The sequence below is a fragment of the Egretta garzetta genome, unplaced genomic scaffold (assembly GCF_000687185.1).
Source record: "Egretta garzetta isolate BGI_Z169 unplaced genomic scaffold, ASM68718v1 scaffold561, whole genome shotgun sequence".
In the NCBI taxonomy this organism is placed as follows: Eukaryota; Metazoa; Chordata; class Aves; order Pelecaniformes; family Ardeidae; genus Egretta; species Egretta garzetta.
The window spans coordinates 466,634-488,235 of record NW_009258760.1 but is presented as its reverse complement, the minus strand read 5'-3'; the positions used below and the strand labels follow the sequence as shown (position 1 = coordinate 488,235).

Genomic DNA, 21,602 nt, shown 5'->3' with positions numbered 1-21,602 from the left:
TGTTACACAGTCTTTATTTTGATAAAGCCTCATATAAGTGTATAGCTATTTCATTTTTGATGTGTCACAGTATTCAGGCCTGTGCAGTAATTGTGGTCTAAAGAAGGCAGGGTGGTTTAGCGATTTGAACAAAGGACTGAATAAGAGTTCCAGGGCTCTGCAAAAGACTTGCTGTAAATCCTTGGGAGAGTTACTTGTCGTCTTTGTATCCCAATTTATCTATCCATAAACTGGAGCTGCTATTAATGTGTTGCATATAAACCATGAGAAATCTGTTAGAGATCAGAACAGAACCTGGGAGGCCTTTTTCCCAGGCTTGTCATGTAACCTCAGGCCAGTTGTGCTTCTTTGGGGGCTTTGCAAACTCATTGAAGTTTTTCTGCTTGAAGTTGAGAGGTCTTGTCTGTAAAAATATGGTTTACACTAAAATTCTCTGACTTAGCTGTATCTTCTGGTTTGGAGGAAGCCTGAGCCAGAGGAGTGAAGTGGACACTGAAATAAAGCCTTAGAATATAAATAAATCCAAAACAGTCCTCCTAATAACAGCAATTCTTTGTCTCCTGACTTTGTGGCCTAACGTCTGAGGCTCAAGGGGATATAAATACAACACTCTGTGCAATGACTAATTACTCAAAATTCTGTGCATCAGCAGAAGTGGGACTTGTGGTTGACTCTAATATTATCAAATGCCTTTGCTATTTAATAATCTTGTAGCCGTACATTATTTAGCATGCCGTTTGCACAAAGAACAGTGATTTTATTTCAGCTATCTCTCAACAAAGTAAAAATGCAGCTGGTAGTAAATGAAGCATTTGGCAGACAATGTGTCTGATGTACAGTTCTCTAACTTGGTAAGAAGAAAAAAATGTTGTTGAGTGTTTAACCTTTTCCTACCCAAGGATGTAGCAAGGGAAGAGTAAAGTGACCACAAAGGGCAAGGTCTTCTTTTTTTTCTCTTTCCTTTTTTTTTTCTCTTTTTCTTTTTCCTTTTTTTTTTCTTTTTCTTTTTCTTTTTCTTTTCCTTTTTCTTTTTCTTTTTCCTTTTCTTTTTCTTTTTCATTTTCTTTTTCTTTTTCTTTTTCTTTTCCTTTTTCTTTTTCTTCTTCTTCTTCTTTTCCTTTTCCTTTTCCTTTTCCTTTTCCTTTTCCTTTTCCTTTTCCTTTTCCTTTTTCTATCTCTTTTTCTTTTCCTTTTCCTTTTTCTATCTCTTTTTCTCCTCATCTTCCCTCTCTTTTTCAAGGAAAGATAAAAGTTACTATCAGGCAAACAGCTTATCTATCAGTGGGGTTTATTCACACACCAACACAGAGTAATTATGCCCAGAGCTCCCATTAACATCCCACAAACTGACAGCATAATAGCTTCCTTTCTTTAACATGCAACCAAAATAGGTTAATAAATAAGTTTAGTTCCAGTCATAACCCACTTTCTGACTTAGCCTTCTGCATTCCCTCTTTTACAAATATGGAATCCATTGAATTTTGGAACAGAGAAACCATGAGGAATAAGTTAATCTGCCAGACACTCCAATCAGCAATCGCACTGTACATCTATTTAAAGCTGCATCTATTATGTTCTGAAGTTCAGCTGAACTGTGAAAGGGCACATGACTGAAATCACTGCATTTGAGTTGACTCACAGTTAAGTGTAGATGGGAATTGCTTGGCTCATCACAAGCTTCTGCTTCTGATTCAGGCCTTCTAAAGACACTTCAGTTTTTGAAGGCTTGGTCAGTGGCCTAAGGGTGTACAGGTATCCAGTGACAAGAGGAATTGCAGGAGTTGCGTCCTTCTGCATTGGCAGTCATCTGAGAAAAGGTGGAGCAAGCTGTGTGCACCCTCTCTCCCCTTTGAGAGCAGAAAGCTGTATTGACCCTATTTCACAGATAGGAACAATGGAACAAAAATGCTAGAACCGCTAGATAAAACCATCCTGCTCCAAGTTACAGAGGGAGTTAGGGTGATGTGGCCAAAAACAAAGCACAGGCATATATTGTCCCATGCTACAATCTTAACTTCTAGACAACATTGTCATGGAAGGAAACACTGTTTATCTGCCTAGTAACTGTCTATTTTAATCTGTAAGAACAAACAATGTAAACAAAATGAGCAAACAGAAGCAGGCTTGTACAGAACAATTTGCAGCCTTGTTTTCCAGTGGAAGATTCCACAGACCACCCAGGCTTTGCTCTAGTCCTTTTCCCAACCACGGAGCATCTAATTAAATCCCTCTCCATTCCTGACTGTAAGTGGAAGAGAGCCTACAGTCCTGTACAGTTTCTTTTCAAATAGAAATGCATAATTTAACAGAGATACAGCTGACAGGGAGAAGTGGGCCCAAAGCAGCATTAACATTTGCCACAAAGTGCACTAAATTACAAGGAGGTACTTAATGAAGATGTAGAATAACAAGAAGATGAAAACCAATATTTAGTTTTCTAAGTCCCTTCTAAGACTGCAGAGTGCCAGGCAACAAAAACCTTGTAGTAAAACTGAATTTCTGTCTTGGTTACTTTAGTGATACCAAGAATTGTTTGGTTTTGCTACACACCATCAGTATCAGGTCATGACATTTTGTCCCATTGCGTCCTACAGCTTTGGCCTGTATACATATACGTGAAGTTGCTAAACACCTTACATTACATTATTTACTACTGCTGTACTCACAACATGAGTTAAAGTACTGTTCTTACTGTGGTTTTGTAGATGGGGAACAGAAGCACACGGGGACTGCCTTGTCAGTGGCAAGTGAACCTGCTTCCCTTGATAAAACCATAACTTCTTCTCTGTGCTTCTCTTCAGAGAGAATTAGGACTGGAGGAAAAATATTGTCAGGATATCAGCTGTCTCATTTTTAGAACTGGACATCATTGTAGATGTCCACGTAAATGAGAAAGTACATAGCAGTGCTGAGTTGCTTTGCACTGGATGCTTCTTGAAGGTGTTGTAAGAAATATGTGGAAATATGCTACGAGGACAGGTGCTTTGGCTCCACTACTGGCATACTGAGAAAGATTCCAGTTTGGAAGGTAACCTACTTGACTGGTCTGCAGAGAAGAAAGTAGGGACACTGGCAGCATTTACGCATCAACTCAGATGTTTTGTTTGGGGGCCAGAACACTTGAAGGATACAGCGTCCAACATCTGGGCCTGAGATTACACTATGATGAGGTCTAGGGAAGCTGAGTTCAGAAATATCTTGAAGCTGTATTTGTGCCATCTCACTTCTGGGATGCTTTAGTAAATGAAACAATGGTATAATTTATACAGGTCAAGAGCAAAGTAGGAAGTGACCCTTTTATTGCTTTTCTTGGGCTAACTACAGCTTGCAACGCAAGTCAAAATCATTGCAGCTGAACGTGCCGCATCCCTTTTCTTGATTTGCTGTCCGCCCCTTGTCTTTATGATGTTCAGTCCTGGTATGTAGCTCACCCTGTGTTCGGAGCAGATATTGGGCTGCCAATACTGTGTGCTGATGCACACAAGACAGTGCCAATTGTAACGTTGCATAGCACTCTGGGATTTCTGAGTTGCACAAAGGATGGAGAGGAAGGAAGACCAACTGTGTGCAGCCATCCTTTCTAATTAAATTCCTCTAGTTAAAAATAGCTACTGGAAGCTGGCGCTTCTGGCACATCCAGAGCATCACCTTCCCAAGTATCTTTTTCTGGCCTGAGCCGTAGGAAGTTGAAAATGTGATCCGATGTGTAATAGTGCAGCATATTCTTGGCCAAACTCCTCATCATTTTTTACCTCTTGCTTTTATGGTTAGCTTACAAATGTCATATGCCTCCTTTTCTTCTTTAAAGCTAGTCTCTGCAGAACCAGGTATCATCCTGGCTATTGCGGAATGTAACCTGTTCTTCTCGGTTTGTTCACGTCAGTTCTGGCTCTGGTGGGAGAGAAGGCAAACCTGGCTCCCAAGCCCCTTGCCTACTTAGTTACCCCGAAATGTCAGTTGCACTAATGTTGATATCAAACTAAGACCTGGTTTCCCCAACGGAATTTTCATTGCCAAGTAATTTTGGTCACTACAGAAACCAGAAAGGTTTGCGTTGGATCGGTGATATTGCATAATTAGGTTTTCAAAAGAACAAGAACAGAGAAATGAGAATAGTGGGGAAATCAGGCTTCTTGCTTTTGCAAATTCTAACCACAGAAAATGCCAGAAGTTTTATTTCTTATCAAGAAGAAAGGAGTTAATCTTTCATAGCATGGGCAGAATAAATTTTACAGCTTCAACTAGACAAATGGAAGGAAGCTAAACCCGCAAGTTTTGGCGATTGATGGCACTAACCTATATATAAGAATGCCTTTAATGGCCAGTTTGCTGTTGAGCGTAATGATTTTGTCACTTTTCTCAGGGTTTTGTTTTGTGTCTGTGTGTGTAGAGATAGACATACAGATATGAAACCAGCTATTCCAGAACAGCTCAGCTGTAGAAAAGCAGATTCCCAAATTCTGGCAGCAATGTTTGTCAACTGCCCAAATGGCTAAGGAGTATTGTTTTTATTCATTTCAAAGCACAAATAGACACAGAGATAGAGGGGAAAGGTAAGGAAAGTCTCTGGAAGCTTGTGCCTCATTACTGGTGTCTGCGATTTTGTTACTGAAATCATTAAGCAGGCAGTATGCTCGTTGGAAAGATCCATTTTACAGGGAACCCTGCAGAGAATGCCTTTCTGTCAGAAGCAGTGCCTTGGTCCGCACCTACTGCTGAAGACCGTGAGCGAGGTGTGGGAGCCCTATTTCGGGCACGCCTGCCCCACAGGTTAAGGACAACAGAATGGGTGGGTGGCAGAGAACAATACTCTAGAGCAGAGCAGCAGTTCGAGCTTGTAGGTCACATCTTGCTGAACTTAGAGAGAGGAGCTACAACTCCAGTACTCATCGAAAAGATTAGACAAACTCAGTAGGAAAAAGAATGCAGGGAGCTGGCAAGAGGACAATGCTCGAGTGAGCTCAGACAAAAAACCTCCTGAAGTTTGGTGGTTATTTTTTTCCCTCCAGGATGTGTAGTTCAGAGGTAGGCGGGAGCAGTGGCCAGCCAACAAAGGCTAGATACTGTGGTTTTGAAAGAGGCACTCGAGCATATGGAGCTTTCGTGCAAAAAAAGAATGTTTTTTTGATCAATTCCAGGCGAGATGGCAGTTGTGTCATTCTGAGTGCATCTCGTCAGATTAGATGGGATCACTAAGAGTTTTCTGGCATTTTCAGCCTGAGAAAAAAACCCCACATGTGGCTAGTGAAATTGCCCAGCAAGGAGATTTTCCCCTTCTGACTTGGCTGTTGGATTTTGGGGTCCTGAAGCCAGGTCAGCCCCTGACGTGATACCGGGTGATGCAGTCGGTGACAATGTGGCCAGTTCTCTCCTGGCTGGGGAGCTCATTGCTTGGAAGGAAAACCCACTGCCAGTATTTGCAGTGTGCTATCAGAATAATGTGATGTATTTGGGGCAGGGCTTCGGCTCTAGTTTCATTTGTTCATTAAATGAAATTTGTGAATTAACACATAAGCGTGAGCTTTGTTAGGAAGAAATTACAAGCTGGCATGAGTGTGACATGAATAATGAAGGGAGTGAAGTACTTCGCAAGGAAGTGAGATAAGCGAAGCTTTTGATTAGAGTAGGAGAGTAGCTGCGTGTTGTTGAGGCTTGATAAACCAGTCTGAGAAGTACAAATCAACATTCTGAGGAGCTGCTATATTTAGGGCCAAGCTTCAACCACGACTCTGATTCTGTGCAAGTTCAAACTTCAAGGAAGGTAGATACAGCTCCTGTAGCATGTTCCACTGGAAGTCCATCTTATTTCTGTTAGTAGCAATGTCTGCTGCTTCCCTGTTGTTGACACACCTTGGTGTATGTGCTGTTCTTTGCAAGAGTGCCGCTGGAGAGTTTTGTATTGAGCTGAAGTGTAATGAGAGTTTTCCAGTACTGTGTTTCATATGTTGTATATGTTTTCTATATGCACTCCAGCAAAAAAAAAAAAACAAGTGTGGAGGGCTTCCTCTGCTGGTTTTGAGTTTCTCTGTGAGGTATGAACTTTCACATCAAATGAAAGGAGGTCAGGGATCATAGCTCAAGTGTGAAACCAGGGAAGAAGCAAGTACCAAGGCAAAAGCTAACTGAAGCTTAAACTGAAAATTTACACCAAAGTGTATCCTAAATTGAAATAATACTTGCCAAAACATTTATCACTCTGGTAGCACGGGAATCAGAGTAGTGGTGAATTGTTTGGTTGACGGGAATCTCACAGGTTCAGCAACACGGATCCGTTGTTTTCAGACCGGCGTGTGGAGTTCCTGGTTCAGTGCTCTTACTCCATTGTGTAAGAAAGAAATAAATCCATCACCTCTCATTAATGCTATCTGGAGTTGAAAGGAGTTTATATGAGCATCATCACACTGAACTGTTGATGATTCAGAAAACAGAGGGCTCCCTCTGGGTGAATACTTTGTTGGCTTTCTGGGGTTAGTCTGTAACACAGAATAACTTTCTTCCCCAGTGCTAAGTGGTGTACTGGAGTATTATTACCTGGCAGAGCGAAGCTCTCCTGTGCTCCCTCCCAGATTTCGTCAGTGTGTGCTAAGAGAAAGCCATCACCTCACAGACACCTTGCAGTATTTTTCTTGTAAACAGTAGGTGGGAGCTCCTCTGGTCTGACACTGAGAGTCTAGCAGAGCTGTGGGCAACTCTTAATAATCTTTCATACCTCAGTTTTGGGGTTCCCAGGCTGTGCCTCATTTTCAAAGGGTGGGTAGCTCATGCGAGTCCCATTAAAGTCTGTGCAAGATCAGGAGCTCTGGATTCAGCCCACAGATGCCTCAAAGTGGGTGTTCTTGAAATCCTTGATCTTAAGTTGGGTTGATTTCCTGTCACGTGAAATGAGAGCACTATTACCTGCCTTCAAAACAGATGCTGTATAGGGGCTTTGAAATGCAAAGCAGGACTGTGTGATATTGCCAAATCTCTAGATACTTTCAGCTGTGCTTTTTAGATGACATAAAAATTAAAAATTGCAGCGTTGTGATTGGTGTATGTTTTATTTCCAACATTCACCACAAACCAGATAACTTTACAGGGGAATTAATGCATCTGTAATGCTTCTTGCTGATCTTTTTAGAAACAGTGAATAACTTAATGTAGTAGGAAGTTTCAGAAAGGAAAGAAAATGCATGCAGGAGGCCTTGTATCGACATTAATCTCTCAGGAATGCAGGGGGTTAACGGTCAGGCTGATTAATCACTGTTAATGAACCATCAGGAAATCTGTCAGGAAGTGGGTAAAAATTCCTGATGGCTGATGCGAAGCCTTGGGTGGTGTGCTTTGGTTTTGGTGTTTCCCAACTGACAGTCTACAGTGGATGTAGTTTAGTTACCTCTAAGTTCTCAAGACATGTGAAGGACCAGATGACATGCTGCCCTTGTTCGCCTTGAGTAAGTGAGCAAGAAATTTTCCCCATGCAATGCTATGCGAGTACAACGCAACAGAAATGCAAGGAAGTCAGGGATTGCTCCTTCCCACGGCTTCCCAGAACAGAGTCTGGAAAAGATACAGAAAGGAAGCGTGATCGTTCCCTCATTCCCCTGGTCCGAGCCCACAGGGTACGGGGGAAGAGTGGAATGGGCAGCGTTCCCTGTATGAATGAGGAGCCAGAGTATTAGGACTTGGATACTGAGTTAATGAATTGCCTGGTGTTGACCGAGGGTGAGGTTTCACAGTTGGCTTAAGCTGATCCAAGACCAGGGTGCTGCTGAAAGGAGTGTTTCCAACCTCCTTCTCCTTCACATCGGACTCGCTATCATGTGGTAATACAGCAGCTTGCCGATCTGGGTGGCAACTAATGTTCCTTGCTTAGTGTTGGCTGGCCTAGTCTTCAGACGGATCAGAGAACTGATCTGCCTTGCTGCTAGGCTGCACGAGTGCTAGATCTGATGCAGGGGAGGGTGTGGGAGCATGAGACAAGGATAAAAACATGAGTGGGGACTGAGCCTTTCAGCAGTAACATAACCATGGATTGGCTTAAGCCTATTATGAAACTGCAGTCTGAATCACTGGAATTAAGAGCGCGCTGTCAACCTACAGGGAATGCAAATTAAAATGTGTTAGCTTACACCTCCCGCTGTTCTTAAACAGCAGCAGAATACAGCCATTCTGCACGTGGCCGGGTGGAAGGAGCGTATGGCGGGGCAGCAGCACAACAGTCCCCCGTGGCTTGGTCTGGAGCGTGCAGACCACATCAGACAGCATCGGTGTGTGTTTGGGGAAGGCAGAGGGGAAGGAGAAAGGACCACACGAGCACCACTACCATGGATTCTCTCTATATATTTTCCTTTGGCTTAGGGTCATACGTTCTAGCTTGTCTTCATGACGAGACTGCAGAAATACTCAATTACCAGAGCACAGATTAAGCACAGTAAGGCAGCTGTGGATCCAGACCCTAGAAGTCTGGGGTGCAGTATGCTCTCCTAGTGCTTCTCCTTTATCTTCAACCCAAGTAGCTTTGCAATGCTCTCTAGTCTGCACCAAAAGCCTAACTTAGCTCTAAAAAGATGAGCCCTGCTATTTGTTTCAAGTTCATTTATTTTTTATTGCAAAATTTGGTAGTTCCATGTTAAGGACTTCTTACCATTTTATTCTGGCTCAAAACTACATGCATAAGTATAGGAATAACTGTGCTAGTGGAAAATATCTTTGTAATTTGCAGGTATTTCAGGTTTCAGAGGTTTGTGACCAAAGGTCTGCTCCTGGAAGCACAGTCATGCAAGAGCCCCACCAGTATCTGTGGGGTGCCCTACAAAGACAGTGATCCTTCCACACAGGATCGACACCCCCAGACGCCATGGGAGTAGTCATCCTTGTTAGGCCTTGAGCTTAGGAAATAGTTTGAAGATAGTAAAATTTGTTTAATTTCAGGGGAGTTTCAATATAGTTGAGTTAGTTTAATTTAAAGACTGTCTTAATTCAAACTGCCAAAATATTTCTCCAGTGAAACATAAGGAAAAGGGGGGAGAGGGGGGGGATATTAAACCCCCAAAAACCAAAACAAAAAAAGTATTGCACAGGCAATAAATGCAAAAGTCAAAAAAACCAGCCAGTAACATTTCCAGAAATAAACCGTTCTCCATCACATAGAGGATAAACACAGGCTCTTTCAGGGAGAAGGAAATCATAAAAATAAAGACCAAAAAAAAAAGCTGCATAACTGATTCAACCACTGTTACCAAGGGATATTTTACTCCCTGAGCATTTCAGCTGAAATTATCTCCTAGCTGAGACATAGACCCTCTTGGCACAAGAGCGTCTGAATATATCCTGAAGGCTGGAAATGTTTCTCCAGTTCCACCAGTAACCTTTCATCAAAGCACAGCTCAGGGATTCTTGTAGGGAGACGCAGGCTTTCCCCGCTTATGAGGAATGGACAGTGAGCGTCTTCGCTGACAGATACTTTTGTGTTATGTAGGGCTAATTTGTAGTTTGGGTACAGAGTAGGCAGGGGTGCAGCAAGGAATGTTGAGCAGATGTGACACAGAGCGAGAACATCCTTAGCATAATCCAGTATCACGCGGTTATGGAGTGCTATAAATACACCAGGAATTCTCCAAGGCCCAGTTCCTTCCACAGAGTTGGGCATCTCTGCTTTGCCATGCATTTAGACTGCGCGAAATCAGTGTAATCCTCAGGCTTCGCTCATTTGTGCACTGCCGTGAATGCTCCTAGGAGACCCTCAGCATCATTGCGAGCAATATCATCGATTCTACATTATAATGCAGTTTTTGACGGCTTTTGATGTTTTGATTTATTCACTAAACTAAGAATTTTTCATTGCAGGCATGCCTAATGTTTCTCTTGTACTGCTGTACAGCACATCATTCCCTTTAGGACTTGGTAACAGGCTCTTACAACATATTTAATACAATGAATCCATGTAATACACAGAGTGCACATGGACTGCGACCTCTTGGAAAATCACCTGAGGAAGTTTTTCTGAGGTTCAGTGACAACATCAGGCTTCAGAAGGCAGAGCCCCCTCCTCTTCGTACATGGTTGCCATTACTCTTGCCCAAGAGGGCAGGCTGGGAGGGCGAAGGCTGAGCAAGAGGTTGCCCTGGAATAAGGCAGTGCAACTGCTGTGACACCGTGAACTGTAGCTTTTGGCCTCTTGGCCTCCAAATTTTTTTGGTGAACAAGTCATCTTATTGTATAAGTGAAATGCATCCTATTATTCTATGCATGACTGGTTGAAAAATGCTTTACTTGCTGGAAAGACTTAACAATATAGTTTCCACTTACAAAGCACTTTCCTTAAAAAGCTTTACAGGGCCAGCATCGTATAAAAATAGTTATACTAAAGTTGTTAACCAGCTTCTGACAAATCAGGACTAACAAAAGCTAAGGTATAAATAGCAGTGTTTTCGTGGGCTTTCTCTTCTCTAGAGGCACAGAATCTCGGTCAGTGCTGGATTGTAATAAACAAAAATGCCCTTTTCCAGACACGCAGGAAAACAAGGACCTTCCAGACTAGTGGCACAGAGTAAAAATAGGTTTTCAAAACTGCTTCAAAACCATAAAACTTAGTCAAAACTGTAACATTTGCATTTTAGAACTAGCCACGCCATAGCAGACAAATTCTTTGACCCAACTCTCTACTTCATACAAAGTAGCATCTCCTGCTTTAGAGAAAGGTTAAACAAGGTATATTTTTATAATTAGGGAATGAATTGTCTGCAGGCACTCAAGGATATAAGGATTATCTCAAAGTCTGCAATGTATTAGGATTCCTGGAAGACAAATGCTGAAGAATGTAAAATATTACACATTCTGTGTTTATATTTTGTCAGCGGGCAGAATAAATGCCCCTTACAGTCATTTTCAAAATTTGTTATTTTTGCAAAGTAGGTTTGTTGTGTTTGTTTGTTTGTTTTTCTTTTTCTCTTCTTATAGCTATAAATGTTTTGAAACAGCTAAATGTAAAGCTAGTATTTGCTAATCCAGAGTTCGGATAAACTTGATTTTACTCTTAGCCTGTTCCTTCTTCTGCTCTGTGGTGACCTTTTCTGAATCTACCAAAGCCAATGTAGTTTAATCCACAGTACCAAAGAGGGAAGGTCTGTTTCTGTAAGCCAAAAATAGTTCTTATTGCAGTTAACCTTGCAGCTGATTCAGTTCTGCTATTGCTCTTTAAGTCATGTTTGACCAGTCGTGTCTGCACAGACCAGAAGCAAGGCTGGGCAGGGTATCTACATAATCGGTCTGATGCATGCCCCTGTTTTCAGTGCAGAAGCTCCTATATTGAAAACACACACCCCCCAAAATGTTTACTTACCAACAACTGAATTTATGATACCCTCGAGGTCTGTAGTAGCTGAGCTTTAGACATACTGACTGCTGCCGTCTATGCATGGGAAGTGAGGATTTCAGCAAAAGTTTACTGGCATCAAATCCTTCTGTATATTCTCCAACCATCCCATAATCTTTTCTCTTGCAAAAAAATACTAGGGGGCCTTTTTCCATTCTGCATGGAAGTCTGCTGTTCATCCCCTTTCCCACCTTTGTGGCCATTTAACATTGTTCAGCCTTGCCAAAAAGGGAGATCTACAGCCATAGAATCATAGAATCATAGAATCGCTTTGGTTGGAAAAGACCTTTAAGATCATCGAGTCCAACCGTTAACCTAACCCTGCCATCCCACCACTAAACCATATCCCTAAGCACCTCATCTATCCTTCTTTTAAATACCTCCAGGGATGGGGACTCTCACAACCTCAGAGCATCACCCGCAAGTGCAGAGGCACAGTGACGCAGCAGGGAGAACCTACGTTCGTCTCGCCGTCATCCAAACGAAGACCTGGGTGATGTGCAGTTAGTCTTTTTTTGCTCCAGTAGCAAACAGTGCAGCAATTATTTGGGGCAGTATTTAGTTACCTCCATTGAAAAAAAACATTCAAAAAGGCAGTATTCTGCTCCATGCTGCTGCCGGGTAATAGTTTATGCTATTTGACACCAGATACTCTGAGTGTTCCTCATTAAAATAATATTTGGCCACTTCCATTACCCAGTGATGACTGTACGAGAAATATTTGATGTAAAAACGACGAGTTCTTCCTGCTAGAGCTCCAGCGTAACAGATCCGCTTGCTGAAATTCTACTTCTGTCTGTAACAGCAGCGCCAAAATAGCTTTAATAATTAATCATGCACTGATTAGATTATAAACTCTGAGATGGGCCGGACATTTTTGTATTATGCATCAGACAAAAGACACTGGCAATGCTTAACTAGCAGTCACCTGCTCCTGCTCCGCCTGCCATTGTGGGAGCACTCTGGAAGCCAGAAGGGAGACAAAGGCCCAACAGGAATTGATAAAAGCCTTCACCTGCCCCTGGTGCCTTCAGGAATACAGAACTGTGGAAACAGGTGCTGCCACCGCTGCATGCCGGCGTGCAGCTTCGCTTGTTAACTCGTGGCTTGCCAGGCGACACTCGACATCGTACCCCACTGCAAAGGCGACTCGAGACAGCGCCCGCGCTTCAGGCCAAGGGAGAGTTAAGCGGGGAGTTCCCTGGCTGGGAACGCCAGTGCAAACAGCTGCTGGGGAAGGGCTGGGCAAGGAGGGCCAAGGCAGGGCCTGGGTGCCCCTATCCTGCGCTCACCCCCTTTCGCGTTCCCTTGCAATTGCAGTTGGCACCCTGCTCCGCCCTGCCAGCTCTGTGTAATGTTACACGCAGATTTTTGTGGAAATGGAATGGTATTATATGCAGCTGATCTTAGGGTAAGTAGGAGTTCAACGCTGAGAACCACTGGAACTCAAAATTGGAAAATTACTTCCTAGCCTTGACTTCCAGTTCAAAATTTTGCTCAGCTGTCTTAACTAACTTTTTCCAGGCCCTTTGCTCTTGTCCTGTGACTCCTGGGGCCTGTTTATTACAACTACAGAGGCACAACCTCTCAGGGGAGATAGTCCCCATGCTGGTTCTCAAATTAAATAACTACAAGCGTGTCCAGTGGAACGCTTTTACTGGTATAAAAGTATGACTGAAAAAAGGGGACCTTAGAACCAGTTTTATAGCACCAACAAGAATTGTTATCAGTCTGGCCTTAGAAATAAAGCCAGATCTAGGGGAGGAAGGGGAAGCGACACCATGGAATGAAATGAGCAAATCATTTTGCCAGTTGTTGGGGACACTACAGAGCACCGAACATCGCAAAACAACAGTTATTGTTAAAAAGCACTCAGGAGGCAAACAGTTGTCGTTCCCTGCCGACTGGAGCAGAATTAGCAGTATCTGGGCTGGAGGGTCAGAGCGAGCCCCTGCGGGGGAAGGTGTCCTCCCCATCTGCCGAGGGCTCACACAGGGCGGGCAGAGCATCAGGCAGCTCTCGTGGCAGATGCGGCCTGGGGAGGGGTAGCTTAAGAGGGCCACGGCTGCCAGAGCTCCAGGTGAGCGTCACCATCCTCCAGCCTCACGGTCCAACTCAGCACAGGGGGGAAAGCCTGGCCCAGGAACAGGAGCGGTTTATGTGATAGACACAGCATAGACCTTCGTTAGTGGGACCTTCTTAATGAACAACAGCTAAGTTCTGGAGGCACTGAAATGTATCATTCTGCAATTTGGAATTTACAGACACCACAAGCCACACGGCTTATTTTTTTCCCCTTTTCTGTGTCCCTTCTACCACTGCCCTTTATGAAAAACAGAAGTTAAATGAGAGAAAAATAGCTTTAATGAAACATTTGGGTTGAGAAATCAAAATCGGACACTCCAACAACAGGAAGTTTCAAAAGCAGTGCTTATAGCACCATGTTGCTGAACTGTAGTACATTTGCCTTTCTTTTTCTTTAAGTTTAAGCCATATTCTAGCATGTACCTTGTTTCAACAGCTGGGCACAAAGATAACATCGTGGCACCAGTTTAACACGGCAGAATTTCCTAGGCATAGAAAACTGAATTGAACTCAACGCCTGAACGATTTCCTGACTCCTGCAATCAGTGCTGCAACTTTTGTCTTTCCAGTAAATGTAGCTGAATTGTTTCCCTGCACGAGTACGCTTAAACTTGTTTGTTATTTTATTCTAGGGAGCTGGAGACAGCTTTGTGGGAGCACTGGCCTTCTACCTGGCTTACTATCCCAAGTTACCCATGGAGGAAATGATCCGGAAGTCAAACTGCGTCGCCTCAGTGAGCGTCCAGGCATCAGGGACGCAATCTTCATATCCTCACAGGAAGGACTTGCCTCAGGAACTTTTCTAACTGACATTGTCTAGCTCACTGCCGATTTTATCTTATCCCAGGCAGCATTATTCTTTTGACTGCACCGAAGTTTTCTTCTGCTGACCAGGAAGACCAGGAAAGTCTCTTCACTTCTCATTTGAGGAATCCTGTTAGTTCTTGTTCTACAGCAGTTAAGGGGGTGTGTGTGTGTTGTGTTTTTCAAACACAGCACGGCAGGTCTCTCTAGCCCCACACGCAGCCCCTGGGCTTGTGGCCATCCCGCACAACGCTCTACATTGAATTACACGAAGCTTACAGCAAGACATCTGGAGGGTATTGGGCTCCTGGTAATATTTTTACTTATCAGAACTTGCAATGCCAGCCCACGAAGCAGAGTGTTAGCTTTGAGATTGCAGCTTCAGCGCTCAGCAGCAGACACCAAGGCCAGCATTTGGCTCCCAACACAGCACCATACATCCAGCCCCAGCCCATCTGTTCCCATGCGCTTCCGATGCGGGCTGCGGCACTCTGCGGTTCTGCCGCTGTGGAAGGTCCCTTGAACTGGAAAGAGGACAAGAATGCTACCGAGGTAGACTTTGAAAAACACTTCTAGCCATATTGCTTTAAACATAGGTGAGCTCATTAAAGAGAGACTTCCAAAACCATCAGAGAACTACTTTGGCTTCATGCTTGACAAAAATCCAGGAGTGAAAAATCCATCCTACTTACCATTTACTTACTGTAAATAATACAGCCCTTCGAGCCGTGGTCACAGCTTATCCAAAAGCTCATCTTATTTCACCAGGTTCCCCTTGCTTTTTCCTTTCCTAGGAAGCAGCTGGTGCAACACTACCCCGCCAGGAATGACACCCATTCGTGGTCACTACTGTTGAAGCTGTGGCTGGGAGGGTAGAAAAAACTGCGCTCCTGCTGCTGTGGAAAATGTTAATTTTTATTGCCTTATAAAACAATGGGTCCTTTGAAGATTACAGCTTCTTTCACAATGGAAAACACAGACAATGGGATTTGCTATTTAATTTTTTTTTTAATTGAGTACTGTAAAAATAACTCAAAAGATAAATAAATGTTACTGTGATGATCTATGTCCAGACATTAAGAATTTTCTCCCTCTACATTGTTTATTCACAATGGCCTTCAAATCACAGGAGACGGTGATCCCAGTTCATTTCCTCTCTTTTCAGCCCATGTTGCAGGATTTCTGAATCAGCGTTCACCCTGTCCTCCCCCTAAATCATCCTCTCCTCATGCATAAATCAAGTCCAATCATTGTTCAGATAGAGCGGATTTTTCTCTTCTCTGTGAAGAGGACACGTTTTTTTGCTATAGGAGAAAAAAAAAGAATCTGTTAAGAAGCCTGAAGTGTTAAAATTCAATTCAACGAGCCTCCATCCCTTTCTCCTGGCTGCCTTTGCTGCTTAAATGAGTGTGGAGCAACTGACTGGCACAGCGCTGCTGTTAACCAACTCCTGAAGGAGTTTTAGTAGTACTTTCACTTTACCACATGCAATTTTTAGTTCCTAAGAGGTCCGTTTTACCTCTGTGAAAATAAGTATCAGTATTTGAGTGGCTGAAAACATTCAACAGCTGCTCTGTGTGACTACTCTGAGTCACAACTGCTCGATGTAGGGACAAAAATAGGTTCTTACTGCTTTCTACTACTCTTCAACTTCAGAGCCCAAACAACTACAGATGATGAGCTGGATCTCGTCGGTCTCACAGGCTGACTGAAAAGTTAACTAAGTGTCTGGTGGATCTCTTAATGAGGCACAAACTGACCCTGCCTCTGACGCTTGATGCCAGTGTTAGCAAAGTCAGTTCAGCTACAGGTTAAGCCTAGCCAATGCATGTCTTAAAAAATAAGTCAAAGCAAAGCTTTGCAATGCCATTTGAAAAGCACCGCTGTTCTGATTGAACTTTGTTATATGAATTCCTTTGAAAGCTACGCAAGAGCAATCCACACAATAACAAAATCTCTTCTTCCACATAAAAGTTTCGCTTTAAGAAATACTCTAAGTTAGTAACGCATTCTGTTGCTGCAGTTAGGAGGTAGTGAAACTTGGGCACCACTGCCACTTCTTCACTAAAAAGCTTCATTCTGTGGAGGTCCCAGGTTTTTGAGAAGTACAAAACATAAGGTGAAATTGCATGCCAAGTGAAAATGCTTCCTAACATATTCCTGATGAGCTGGTATCTAGACTCAGATTTACTTCCCTTCACACATGCAGCACTTTCTCACATCAGTTTCTCACTTGCGTTCTACTACAGGCTACAAAGATCAGAGCTTTTTTCCTTAATTACTTCCAATTCCGTACTTGAGCAACCTACTACATGTTCTGCAACAGAAGCGCTACGTAGCCTGAGCTCTCCACTCTCTTCACATTTCCTACAAGTTGCAAAGCTTCTGGAGGCTCACTTTGCACAATGTTTCGATAGAGTAATTTAAGCTTTTCTTATTCAAGAAAATAATCCCAGTGATCAGATTCCCTTTCCGTAAGGAATTTGTAAGGCAAGCCACAACCTCTGTCAGCACAAGTGCTTTGATGAGAGCGTACTGCTTCACTGGTGCTTCCTCTCACCTGCCATAAAGCTCCCATACCGTTAGATCTATCAGAGTATGAAAAGTTTAGTCATCTAATAAGAACATAAAATTGTAAGAAAAAATAAGCTTGAACCACCTAACTACTGGCCATGCATTATGTTATCTACTTAGAGATGCTTAACGCGTTTCTTTATAGATTTAAATAAGCCTTTTTTGCATTAACTCCCGCATGCTATTTCTAGCATGGTCTGGTTTAAATTCTAAGTTTCCCCAAATTACGCTTTTTAACGTTAGATTAAGCTTTTTAATGTTAACTACAGACTGGTCCCTCCCCCAGAAACTTGAGCTCTTAGTCACCTTTCAAAAAGCTTGGTGAGCAAAAGGCAGCTTGGCAAGTGCTATAACCACCCAACAAATCAGATTCTTAAACTAAGAAAATTTGCAAGGACCACAGGAACATAAAAGAACCCACAAACTGTCATCTGGAGAGCGGTATCATTTGTGGAGGAGAAAGAACTTGTGTTTATTTTGTTAAAAGAAAAAGTCCATTTTGTAAGCGATGGTTAGAATTTATTGTCTAGAGCACCCATGGCAGCTTAACAGAACACTTCTATTGACACGTACTTCGTGGCTGCTTGTTGGAGGTAGCACAGTCTAGCAAACCACACAAAGAAACAGAATGAAAGAACTCCTGTGTCACTTTGCTTTGCCACTGACATGTGGCATGGCTGTCATCAAAGACTCTGATGTGTCAGGCAAGTCATTACTTTGTTTCACTGCCACAATCTGTAAAATGAGGGTAACGTTTACTTCCCACTGGAATGTCATGCAGAACAGCAACTGTACAGTCATCTGAGTATGAAACATGCTACGACATAGTCTGCCTAGACAGGAAAAATCCTGTTATATTCACATCTTTTGCCCCACACAGTCAGGGAAGGTTATACGAAGCGGGCTGACTTCTTCCCCAAGCTCTTACCAATGGGATCGTATTTGAGCAGGACCAGTTTCTCCTGCAGTCGGAGTCTCCTGACGTTGAAACAGTAGCCTGTCTCAGCCGCACTTTTCATCCTCACCAGAATGTATCTAAAGTCAGAAGGAACGTCTCTGTGTCAGCACACAGGCAATCAGCAACAGCCCGCCACCTGTCTGCTAGGGCATGGTCAAACGGACAAGCTTTCAGCATAAACAGTTTGACGCAAGCACATCAGATACCTCATTTCAACCTCACGGACATTCTCGATGGGAGTGTCGATACTATATGCTGAACTTACAGACAAAGAGCCCACTATAAACCGTAAGCTCCAGCATCAAGTAAGTAACTCCTGAACAGAATACAAGCCCAGAGAGAAGCAGCTCTTCCACAGAACAGCGAGAGGGAGAAATAAAAACAGGAAAGAAAGAAAGGGGGGAAAAAAGAAAAATCAGCATACGACTGAGTCACTGTGGCTTAAAAGATAATGGCAAGAGAGGAAGGATGATGGTAGGTAGAGATGTTTGGGCTGCAGATAACACCCTATCATAGACTATCACTTCCACATGCAGAGGAACCCAAGCAGATAGGATGGAACAAGAGGCATGCAAAAGGAGAAGCAGGGCCCCTTGGCACCATCCATCCCGCTAGAGGTACAGAGCTTGACATTAACCCAGCCACAGGAACCCCACTGGAGGGCCCTCAATCGGTGGGACAGACTGGCCACAACTGCGGCGTCCCTGGGAGCAGGGAAAGCCAGGAGACCGAGAAAGCCACCACCACACCCCCCCACCCTGGAAGTACACCGAGGTCTGCCCAACTTCCCAGTCAAACCCTTTAACCAGTCCATAAATTGCATCTTTCTCCTCCACTGCAATAAAGAGATGGATACATCTCTGCACGTGGGCATTCAATTCATTTTCCTGCTTCTAATACAAAATGGTCTGTCAAAATTAACCCTGAAGAGGCATCCATTCTTCCTCACTTGTGCAGCTTTGACCAGTGTCCTTCCCTGAGCTCCCTCTTTTCAGCTTTGCAATCTAATTTAGTGCCGAGTTCAAAATAAACAGAAAAAGACTGGATTCCCACAGACCAACTGACCACGCATCATCTAGGGATCAGCCCCAATTATTGACCTCTCCTGTACACTACAGCAGGTGTGATATGTAGCACCAGTAACCACACAGACTCCTTCTCCTATACCTCACCCACTTCCTCAAAGCCTCTGTGCAGTTTCCCCTTTCTGGGGGAATCAGTGGTATCAGTATGACCAGGCCTTGACATTCTTGTGCACCACATATCCGAGGCCAAGCCCTTTCTGAACAACATACCTTGCTCAGAAAACTTGCTGCCCAATGAAGAAAGGTAACTAGGAGCAGAGGCAGAAAAGAACAGTGGAAAGCTATGGGGACATGGGGAGAAAACCCCATGGTAGCACAGAAGGATAAATAATGTAAGGAGGTAACATATTCTTTAAGTATATATGGGACCATACAGAGAAGGGAACATCAGGAAAAAAAAAAAGAGGGGGCAGATCACTACATTAACTTCAGGAACACCACTTTTAAAAGCTACTTTTTCACCTCACAGAAACCTCCTGCTTTGCTGTGTTTGTTTCTGCGAACAGGTAACAGCAGAATGCTGAGATGTCAAACTTCTCTCCTCCCTGTCAGGCACATACTTGGGAAGTGCTTTCTTAATTTCAAGACCTGACAATTATGCAGAAATCCTGTAACAGAAAAATCTCTTCAAACCCAGGGAGTGGTGGGTACTGGCTCCGTTGGGGGCTCATTCAAAAAAAAAAAAAAACAACCCCATAAATCAGGAAGTGCACCAAGGCCACAGTTCCTGAGGTTGTGCAGTACCAAACGTAATACACTTGCACAGAATGCAACTTCTGAGAATCAGAAGACAGGAACGTATTCATATATGTGTATCAGTTTAGCCCCTTGGGTTTGCCTAGCTAATTTTCTTACAAATAGCATTTTAGATTCAAGTCATTCTCTCTACATGATCTTGTCTCCTCATATCCACACTGTGAGACTGCCGGTGTGCTGGAAGTATATATTCTTTCCTTGCCAACCCTTAAAAACATCAGCTTTCTTTACAGGTTAAAGGACTGTGACTAATTTTCTTCCAGAGCCCACTAACATCTCTCCTGAGCTGGACCAGAGCAAATCAGGATGCCCAGAGCACCAACTGCTCCCTGTCCACTCCTCGTGTATGAGCATACGAACATGCCAAAACTGGGAAGCGTTCTGCACCCTGCCTATGAGAAAGGTTCACAGCACCTGCCCAAAGCCCAGCCCACAAACGACACCAAAACCCACACTGTACCTCAGCTCAAAAGTGTGAAAGGTAAACAAGAGGAAGATTATGTGGATAATTTATAGTCTCTCTTTTAACTAGAAAGCACAGAGGCATGCTTCCGTGCAGGACGCTTTGGATACTACAGCTCAGCTCAACATGACAGCCCATAAGACAAAACCTGCTTTTGCTGCACTTTTTAGAACCTAGGGGGGGTTTTCACACTGTTCTATACTTACCCGTGAAAAGACATGCATGCAGAAGGGCAGAGAGAACACAGCTAGACTCAAGGGCTGCAATTCTCTCGGGTATATTAAACAATTCTAGAGAATCCTAGTGTTTTGTAAAGTCACTTGAAGATACAGGGTGGTAGCAGAAATCAAAAACCGGTGAGGAAAACATCACTTACTTAGATTTGCTCTTGGCCACTGGTTTGTTTTTTTTTTTTGCAGCATGAAGAGGAGGAAAAAAAGAAGACACAGTTATCATTTTATCTTGTTTCCTTTATATGCAACATTCAAAGATTAAGAGTTTTCCACTGCCTGCCTTTCCAGTAGCCCCAGATAGATTGTGCAAAGAGAGTTACTGTCACAAAAAAATGCCGCTCATCCTTCCATCTATGTGCTCCCAGTTGCCTGCTCTTTCTTCCACCATACCGCCTTTATAAGCGCCTCTGCAAACACAGTGGCTAGCACGATAGAGTGCACTTGTGGCAGCCTCCAGACGTTTTCAATATAAAGTTTCAATGCTGCATATGAATTCACTAGATGAATATGCAGTTAAGGCAGGTATGAACTAACACTGCTGGTGAAAACAGCAGTCCCACTCTCCCCTACTTGCTTACACCTACTCCTGCTCCAGTTCCTGCCCCAATGCCAACACAAAGGTTTGTGCGGCCACACAGTGAACCAGACCAGGGCAGCGTTCTCAGAAGAGACTAACCTTCTCACAAGGCTGGGTTTCGGCCCCCCCAATCTATACCCACCATGTTGCAGGGAACAATGCTGGTGAAAACAGCAGTCCCACTCTCCCCTACTTGCTTACACCTACTCCTGCTCCAGTTCCTGCCCCAATGCCAACACAAAGGTTTGTGCGGCCACACAGTGAACCAGACCAGGGCAGCGTTCTCAGACGAGACTAACCTTCTCACAAGGCTGGGTTTCGGCCCCCCCGATCTATACCCACCATGTTGCAGGGAACAGGCAGAATTATTTTGTCAGCTCTGTGAATTGAAACTAATCATAAATCTACAGCATAAATACAAAAAGAACCCCACCAAAATTTGAAAAGTTGTTCATCTGTATTCTGCCTGCCCAAGTCTTGCTCAGGCCATCGTGAGCTTCCAGTCAACCTCCTCTTGCTCTGTTCCTTCACCAGGGCCCAAGCTCATCCGGACACCGCGGTGGGGCCGTTTCTCACCTCGCACTCTCCCCCGCCACCCGGCTCCCTCCAGCGCCTTCCCCTTTTCCCCCTCGAGAGCCGAAGCTTCTGAGCCTCGCATGCCAGGGCTCCCAACTCCCGCTTCCCTCGAGTTCCCCACCTCGCGCCCCGCCA

The 21,602-nt window shown here is 43.8% G+C and overlaps 2 protein-coding genes across 3 annotated transcripts in view; one reads left to right on the top strand and one right to left on the bottom strand.

The window, feature by feature from the left end:
- Positions 1-14,562, top strand: part of RBKS (ribokinase) — a 51,427-nt gene extending 36,865 nt beyond the window's left edge. The window contains exon 8 of the mRNA XM_009649309.2: positions 14,074-14,562. Coding sequence (XP_009647604.1) covers positions 14,074-14,247 — 174 coding nt within the window. The 3' untranslated portion in view covers positions 14,248-14,562. The remainder of the gene's footprint in view (positions 1-14,073) is intronic.
- A 138-nt stretch (positions 14,563-14,700) lies between these two features.
- MRPL33 (mitochondrial ribosomal protein L33) lies at positions 14,701-20,971 on the bottom strand. 2 transcript variants are annotated; one of them, XR_004841258.1, is made up of 4 exons: positions 20,458-20,971; positions 17,748-17,854; positions 14,938-15,549; positions 14,701-14,769 (listed from the first exon to the last, which is right to left on the bottom strand). XR_004841258.1 is itself a non-coding variant. In XM_035889016.1 (3 exons), the coding sequence occupies exons 1-3, from the start codon at positions 20,299-20,301 to the stop codon at positions 15,500-15,502; spliced, it is 171 nt and encodes a 56-aa protein (XP_035744909.1). In that variant the 5' UTR covers positions 20,302-20,451; the 3' UTR covers positions 15,284-15,499. The 2 variants fall into 2 exon arrangements, 1 of the variants encoding a protein (XP_035744909.1); XM_035889016.1 differs by lacking the exons at positions 14,701-14,769; positions 20,458-20,971 and adding an exon at positions 20,288-20,451 and having other exon boundaries at positions 15,284-15,549.
- Between the last annotated feature and the right edge of the window lie 631 nt (positions 20,972-21,602).

Excerpts from the sequence above, each read along its gene's own strand:
- MRPL33 (XM_035889016.1), bottom strand. Across the intron at positions 15,550-17,747 it reads GCTCAAATACGATCCCATTG|CAAAAAAACGTGTCCTCTTC; the intron begins GTAAGAGCTTGG and ends TTTCTCCTATAG.